The sequence below is a fragment of the Dreissena polymorpha genome, chromosome 7 (genome assembly GCF_020536995.1).
Source record: "Dreissena polymorpha isolate Duluth1 chromosome 7, UMN_Dpol_1.0, whole genome shotgun sequence".
NCBI classification, from domain to species: domain Eukaryota; kingdom Metazoa; phylum Mollusca; class Bivalvia; order Myida; family Dreissenidae; genus Dreissena; species Dreissena polymorpha.
This window is the reverse complement of record NC_068361.1, coordinates 30,476,883-30,485,216: the sequence shown is the minus strand read 5'-3', so window position 1 is coordinate 30,485,216 and position 8,334 is coordinate 30,476,883. Positions and strand designations below refer to the sequence as shown.

Sequence of the window (8,334 nt, the reverse complement as noted above, 5' to 3'; positions counted from 1 at the left end):
TATTACATACGCGTGGTTTCAAAGTATAGCCAATAGGGAGTTGAGCAATTGTACCTTATATTCTGTAAAGCTGTTCTTGGTGTAGGAAACTCGCAATTAAATGGAGATGTTTAGGGCGAACTTGGTAGGTACCCGTTATATATTAACATATATGTGCGTATAGTAAACTATTGGTTTAAAATAACTAAAATTGACAATAGTTTAATACAATTTATAGTTTAATATGATATGGCTGACTTAAAGGACAATACATTGAACTGTTTCATAAAGGTAAGGTACTATATATATCAATACTGATTGAGTTATGTGCTGTTTAATAACGCACAAATCTATGAGGCTATTTTTGTGTTTTCGTTTATACGACGAGTTATCGACGAAATGTGTGTAATACAGTGGTGTCACTGCATCAGTCACCAACATCATCAGCCAGGATCCACCCATCAACAAGTGTTTCGACCCTTTAATCCTGGTACACTCTCCGGGTGGTGGGTCCGCAGTGGTGATCAGTCCAATACGTGTTGGTGACTGGCTTCCAGCTCCTCTCATCTCTTCGAGACCATAGCCAACTGGACTGCCCTTTCAGCTGATTGTTCTAGTCTGCCCACAGCAGTCCTTCTCTTACTAACAAGATACTAACAAGAGTAGAAACGCGATAATAATAGTAATTGGGTACTTATTGTATATAAAGCACTAAAAACAACATTTTCTCTTGAATCATATTTGGACCGATTGTGTCAAAAAAATTAAAAAGAGCGATTATGAAATTACGCTTCTGTGCAAACCTCTTCAAACTGGTTGATAGGATATAATGGAAAGGACTTTGCGACTTTGCCAATCATGGAACAGCAATGAAGTGATTAGTGAAGGATTAATTCCACTTTGTGTTGACATGTTCAAGCTTTGCACAGATTAGACAAAACTACATTAAAACTTAATATAGAGTCAGACATAGCATGTTAAAACTCACCCAACTTTTATCTCAACAACATAATTGTTAAGTGTTCAGGATATGCAAGTTCGTATAAAAGACATTTTATATTCGCAAACTGTATACTCATGGTAATGTATAATTGTGTTATATGTATAACTTAATGTGAAATGTTGTAGTTGACCATGTTTTGTAGCTATTCTATGCGGATATAGTGTTTGCATACCCATTATGAATACTTATACATGTAATTATGTAGTGTGTTCCCAATTAAATATTACGTGATTGGGATTCATATTGCATTAGTGTGTGTTTCTTAAAAAATACTGTAATGTCTTATTTATTGCAACGACATACTAAAGCAGTTCCACATATATCTAGACAATTTGTAAAAATATGAAATTAAACCAGTTTCTGTTTAAATATCTGTAAACTTCATCCATTACTAGATTATACTATTTCTGAAAAACGGCATAAAACAAAATACACATTCAGGATAACTATGGAGATAAATTAAAATTGATCTTGTTTATTGAGAACAAATATTATACTTTTTTTATTTTGATGACGGATACATTGCAATTGATTCCAAGTCATATTAATATACATGTAATACATACAAGCATCTGTTGAAATGAAACAAGAGAAACTCTGTGGATCAAAGATGTATTACCGAATACACAACATGACAAAGAGCTTATACAAATAAGACGGGTTTTAGTGCCGAATGTACAACAGCGACGTTGTTTAGTGACAGTGTCCACCCTGACCATGGACTCCCATTCCTTCGTACTTTTCGAAAAGCTGCAAACAGCAATAAAATACATTGAAGTTGATCTTATAAAGAAATATAAACTCGCTTTTTCTAATCAACATTATTATTATTAACCCATGTATGCCTAGTGGACTCTCCCATCCTTCTAAATTGGATCAATTTATTTCCAAAATTAGGGATGTCTAGTATATTCATTTCTATATTAGAATATTTCTTACAGAAATTTCCTTTAAGCAAATAGTGCAGACCCTGATGAGACGCCGCATCATGCGGCGTCTCATCTGGGTCTACGCTGTTTGACAAGGCCTTTTTTCTAGACACTAGGCATAAATGGGTTAAAGTGTCATGTAAGAAGTTCTGTATAAATAATGTGTAATTTCATTTCTGCAACAGTTAGTTTGAAGTAAACAAATCTAAACCATTCATTTAAAATTAACCTTTGAAGTGCTATAAAATAACAGTATGATATATGTACTTACATGAACCCAATATACGACAAATTCAGTTTTATCCACTTGACCGTCAGCTGAAAAAGTAAGTCATAACATTGAACCTTCTCAGTGACTAAGTGGCTATGGCGTTCGTGTACGAACATTGGAATATTCAAAATAACTACCTCAGCCACACAATGCTTTATGTAGAACATTATGTTAAGGACATTATCATACGTCAGCCTGTTAACATTCAAACGCTGGGCGTAGTTTTTTGTGTTCTAAGTCTATTCTATATCCTACAATCTAAGAATCGGTTGGCGACTACATATTAATGTTGATAAATGATAAATGTTGGTATAATTTTGTGAACACAATCATAGATAGATGAATCCCGGCATAGCCTGAATAATACCTTCTATTGTACTCACATGTCTTGTCGTTTAAATACAGCCGTAGTCTGGAGAACATGAGCTTATACCGTTGAAAATTCTGTCTTATTTAATGAATACGTGTTTTCGATGGCGAATGCGGTCCAGACGAAGGTTTTTAAGGCTTTGGATGCTGATTGCGGATGTGTTATATAATTGAGCCTCTCTATTTGAAAACGGGGCATAATGCATGTGCGTAAAGTGTCGAACCGCATAATCATGTACAGTCCGCATGGGTTAATTAGCGATGAAACTAAACGCCTGAAAAGAATTTTTACTAGAAAGAGACGTCCTTTAAACAAAAAATAAAGTAAACGCGGATAGTGTCGTACCTAGTTAGCATGTGAAGACTGCATATCCTGATCTTCGGCATAACTTAACACATGCGTTAAGCCTCGTTTTCACAAAACGAGGGTCAATTCTCAGCTGATGAATACTTGGTTGATGATACGAATTACTTACAATAGGAGTCCATCATGTTAATGCATGTGCGTAAGGCATGTGCTATCCGTGCAGGCTAAACAGGGACGACTTGATGGAATAATTCGTTTAAATTAAGTCTCTTCAAAACGAAAGTCTCGTCAAGGCGGAAATTGTTGTCAGTGATTAGTTTGTGCGGACTACAATCTTGGTCGACAATTAACGCACATACATTAAGCCCAGTTTTCTCGGAATGCAGTTCTATATACTGAACCAAATGACTTACAGTTTGAGTCCATCTATACGCAAATGCATTTAGCCCAGTTTTCCTAGAACGCAGTTCTGTGTAAAAATACGTGTGAAAGGCTTACCGTTGGAGTCCATCTTGAGATGGAATGCCTCGTAGTCGTGCTTGTCCAGGTGGTGGTCCCCGTCCACGTCATAGTCGTCATACAGGTAGTGGCTCAGCTGGTACAGGTCCGGGTCCGTGCCGCAGATGTACATCGTGTACTCGTTGCGCGTCTCACGGCCGTCGCCTGGCAACATGAATGAAGGTGTCGGGATCATGGTTCGTAATTAGCAAATAAAGCATAGACTTAAGTGCAAGATTAAAGAATACACTTAAAATTGGAATATACAAGAATTACTTCTATTTTGGGTCAAACTTGGAATAAATATCCTTTATCTGAATCATTCTTCATGTAGAATATTTACTTAATTACATAATTATCAAAGGTAGCCTATATATTCAAATGCTGGGTAAATTGTTCTTGGTTCTAAATCTATTCTTTATAGTCGCGTTCTGAGAAAACTATGCAAAATGTATGTGCGCAAAGTGTCGTCCCAGATTAGACTGTGCACTCCGCACAGGCTAAGCAGGGACGACACTTTCCGCTTTCATGACATTTTTCGTTTAATTGAGGTCTTTTCTTAGCAAAAATCCAATTTAGGCGGAAAGTGTTGTCCCTGATTAGCCTGTGCGGACTGCACAGGCTAATCTGGTACGACACTTTACGCACAGGCATTAAGCCCAATTTTGTCAGAACAAGGCTCATTTTAAGTCTAAAAATGGCTTGGTGAATACGGGCTCAGAAAAGAAGCACAAGAAAGTATTGATATAAATTAGACATACTAGGGTCCATATTCGGGATATATCGTAGGTTTAGTTAAAACCCATTTGAGCTGTGCTCTGTGAAAAGGGGTTTTAATGCATGTGCGTAAAGTGTCGTCCCAGATTAGCCTGTGTAGTCCGCACAGGCTAATCAGGGACGACACTTTCCACTGTTGTGATAGTTTCTGTTTAAAAAGTCTCTTCGTGCAAAAATCAAGTTTATGCGGAAAGTGTCGTCCCTGATTAGCCGGTGCAGAGTGCACAGGCTAATCTGGGACGATACTATACGCACATTCATTACACCTCTTTATCACATAGCATACCCATATTTTAGCTCGAATGCATCGAAAGCATGGGGATCATTTACACGCCGTCAATCCCGTACCCAGGATATAACTAGTATTTGGTGTCTCTTAGGGAGACCGAAAGAACGTTTTCAGAGTGGGGCTCGAACCCGTGACCTCCCGTTCGCTATGTCGACACCATATCCACATCGCCACAAAGACCTGAATTTAGGTGTGGGGGATCAGAAAAATAAAACCAATAAGACATATTATAATACATATTCGGGGTCTATTGTAGTTATGTAATAAAAGATGCGTGTGCCGCTGGTGCCGTTGTCAAAGACAAACTATGAAATATATATGTTCTCTAGTTTACAAATAGAAGCAATTCTATCATCGGCGTTGTATCCGTACAAGAAAGCATAGCGAAGTTGAAGTCATACAATTAGCGCCGTTAAACTAAGTTAAACCTTAATCTTTAGATGGACCGTTCCCAGTGCGGTGCCTATAGCTTTACAATTTTCGGTCAAAGACCCCAAAAGTACTGGTTCTATCTAGAACACGGACTCGAGAGCGTTTCCATAAGCCTTAGGCTTTCTGTGCAATCCAGGTAAGATAAAAAGGTTACAAAATTGTTTAGGTATAATGTTTTTCTGTTTGTTTTAGCAAAGCAAATCGGCCGCTTGCCTATCATAAAATATAATTGAGGTTAATAGGAATTTCTCCTCCGATAATGTTTCATGGGATTGTTAATACATTTATTAAATAAGCCTCGTCATGCTAAAATGGATGTTATGTCATGTGCAAACAGCGGCCTGGTCTGGAGCTATTCTGTCCGATCATGACAACCGTAAAACCGGGGATTTTTAGCGGAAAGCGTAGCCCCTGAACAGAATGCGCATGCTGGTCTGGAGCTACGCTGTACGCATATAGCATTTAACCCATTTTCGCATAACGCGGCTTATTTAATAAATGAATTACGAAACTCAAGAAAAATTATCAACAGAGATTCTTTCTCTTGTTCCTTTCGTATATTATGAAAGGCAGAAAAAAAACGATTTCGAGTTGCTGTTCAATACAACGCAAAACATATCATAAACCGTTGGCGTCGTATTTGTCGAAGACTGCGTCTATCTCCGCGATGGTCATGATGCCGTCTTGGTTCAGGTCCTCCGTGAGAAACATCAGCTCGGCGGTCAGGTTGTATGGCTTCAGCTTCGTCATGTCCAGCCTACAAGGGAAAACGCCTGGTACAAAAATATACATATGTGTGTTGTTCTGAGAAAACTGGGCTTCATTCATGTGCGTAAAGTGTCGTTCCAGGCTAATCAGGGACAACACTTTCCGCTTTATGGCATTTTTAGTTTCAATGAAGTCCCTCCTTACCGAAAATCAAGTTTGGGCGGAAAGTGTCGACCCTGATTAGCCTGTGTGGGCTGCACAGGCTAATCTGGGACGACACTTTACGCACATAAATTAAGCCCAGTTTTCTCAGAACACGACACATATGAGCCTCGTTCTGGGAAAACTGTGTGAAATTCCTTCTCATGTTACAACAAGCGATGTGTTTGTGAAACATTATGTCCCCATATATTTGACCTTTGACCTCGAAGGATGACCTTGACCTTTCACCACTCAAAATGTGCAGCTGCATGAGATACACATGCATGTCAAACATCAAGTTGCTATCTTCAATATTGCAAAAGCGTACATTAAATGAGCGATTTTGACACATATATTTGACTTTTGACCTTGAAGGATGACCTTGATCTTAACTTTTCACCACTCAAAATGTGAAGCTCCATGAGATACACATGCATGCCATATATGAAGTTGCTATCTTCAATATTGCAAAAGTTAAGGCAAATGTTAAAGTTGGAGCAAACAAACACACAAACCAACCAACCAACAGACAGGGCAAAAACAATATGTCCCCCACTATTGTGGTGGGGGACATGAAAACAAATGAGCCTTGGTCGACGAAATGGGGGTTAAATGCAAGTGCGTTAAGTGCCGTCCTACATGTAGATTAGTCGGTGCGTTCAGCAGTTTTTTGGCTCGACTCGGCATAGCAACCGACATAGATTGACAGTGCTCTGTGAAAAGCCTGTGCAGTCCGCATAAGCATATCAGGGACGACACTTCCCGCTTTTATAGTATTTTTCGTCTCTTCTTAGCAAACATCCAATTAATGCGGAAATGGTCGCCCCGGATTGGCCTGAGCGGATTGCACGGGCAAATATGGGACAACACTTTACGCACATTCATTAAAACCCATTTTCACAAAGCACGGCTCAAATATTAATGCGGGTCGCAAAGCTTGTTTTCAACGTGTGTGCACGTTAAAACAGAGGTTGATTATTGTGAGAATTTATTTCACACCACGATCTTAAAATTTGACAAGACCAGCTAAAAAAATGGGTCAGTGCTCAACTAAAAATATAACACAAAACATAACAAATAATCTTACTTCACACAATTTTCACACAAAATATCACGCATTGATTCGTATCGGCTATATATTCGCATACTGATTACATGATTGCGGTAGTATTTTAACTTTAAATATGCTAAATGGAACAATGTCGAAGAAACTTGGCAACACCTACCCGTGGCAGGCGCCGAAAACCGCAAGAGCAACGATAATGGAACCAAGACCCATGATGATCTAAAATATATGCAGCGATTCAACGACCATTAATGGTCTGCTTTATTAAAGGGGCCTTTTCACGTTTTGGCAAATTGACAAAGTTGAAAAAAGTTGTTTCAGATTCGCAAATTTTCGTTTTAGTTATGATATTTGTGAGGAAACAGTAAAACTGAACATTTACCATGCTCTAATATATCGATTATATGCATCTTTTGACGATTTAAAAACCTGAAAATTATAAAGCGTTGCAACGCGAAACGATTGAATAATTTGGAGAGTTCTGTTGTTGTCGTTTAATTTTGTGAAACTACTTAGATTACTTATATAAAGTATAAAATACGTCCGTCATATATACTTGGCAGGATGGCCGAGCGGTCTAATTGGTTTTTACTCCAGGACACCCGGAGTCACTGGTTCGAGCTCTGCTGGGGTTAATTTTTTTCTTTTTTTTTAAATTTTATTCTTGATTTTTTTACTGGAGCTTCTTAGATCCAATGTTTGCATTTATCAATATAAAGCATTTAATGACAAACTTCAAAATATGCCAAAATTTGTGAAAAGGCCCCTTTAAACGTACAATACAATCGCATGAAAGACATTGTTTTCAATAGTATTTGGACGCACTGCGTAATGCTTTACAATTGCGAACCAGGACACTGAACACGTCATTAAATCTAATATATTTAGTGCATTAACGCATCAACAGGTAAAACAAAACACAACAGTTCCATGTAAACGTAAAAAAGTATGTCAAAGAATTAACATTCATGAATATTCATCATTTTTTCTATTAATTTAATAAATACTTAATTACTGTCAATACATTCATTCTTTTCAAACGTACCATACTATTTATCTGCACAAAATATTTATTGCTCAAACGCTATCGAACTTTTGTAAAATACTGGAAAATACAATTATTTTAATGATTTCAATACTCATTGTCGAAAATCAAGCGTCCTTACCTGTGCAAACAGTTAACAGAAGTGAAGAAATGTTTCCCCTCCAGCTGTTTGTAGCTCTTCCCGCGTGCCCCTAGTACATGACCAATAGCCATAATTGCTTCAGTGGAACCATCGACAATCACGATTTCTCTAAGTCCCTTATCACGTTGGAACCTCAATCAGTCCACTGTTATTCATAATGGATCAAGTCGGTACTTGTTGACTTAATCAGATAAAAACAAAGGTCGAACAGATCTGAGAATTGGAGTATGCGAACTAAGGCGTATACACAAACTGAATAAAAATGAAAGGAAGTCTTGGATCTATCGGATGTCCGATCAAACGTCTATACATTCTGAA

At 37.9% G+C, this 8,334-nt stretch overlaps 1 protein-coding gene across 1 annotated transcript; it reads right to left on the bottom strand.

The window, feature by feature from the left end:
* Positions 1-1,580: 1,580 nt before the first annotated feature.
* LOC127837415 (uncharacterized) lies at positions 1,581-8,089 on the bottom strand. Its single transcript, XM_052364478.1, has 6 exons — positions 7,996-8,089; positions 6,990-7,048; positions 5,481-5,611; positions 3,357-3,521; positions 2,183-2,229; positions 1,581-1,732 (listed from the first exon to the last, which is right to left on the bottom strand). The coding sequence occupies exons 2-6, from the start codon at positions 7,040-7,042 to the stop codon at positions 1,676-1,678; spliced, it is 453 nt and encodes a 150-aa protein (XP_052220438.1). The 5' UTR covers positions 7,043-7,048; positions 7,996-8,089; the 3' UTR covers positions 1,581-1,675.
* Between the last annotated feature and the right edge of the window lie 245 nt (positions 8,090-8,334).

Bases quoted from the DNA above. Each gene is read 5' to 3' on its own strand.
- LOC127837415 (XM_052364478.1), bottom strand. From the start codon at position 7,042: ATGGGTCTTGGTTCCATTATCGTTGCTCTTGCGGTTTTCGGCGCCTGC. The intron at 5,612-6,989 runs GTAGGTGTTGCC...TTTCCCTTGTAG, and splicing joins GTTTTCGGCGCCTGCCACGG to GCTGGACATGACGAAGCTGA. The intron at 2,230-3,356 runs GTAAGCCTTTCA...TTACTTTTTCAG, and splicing joins TCTCAAGATGGACTCCAACG to CTGACGGTCAAGTGGATAAA.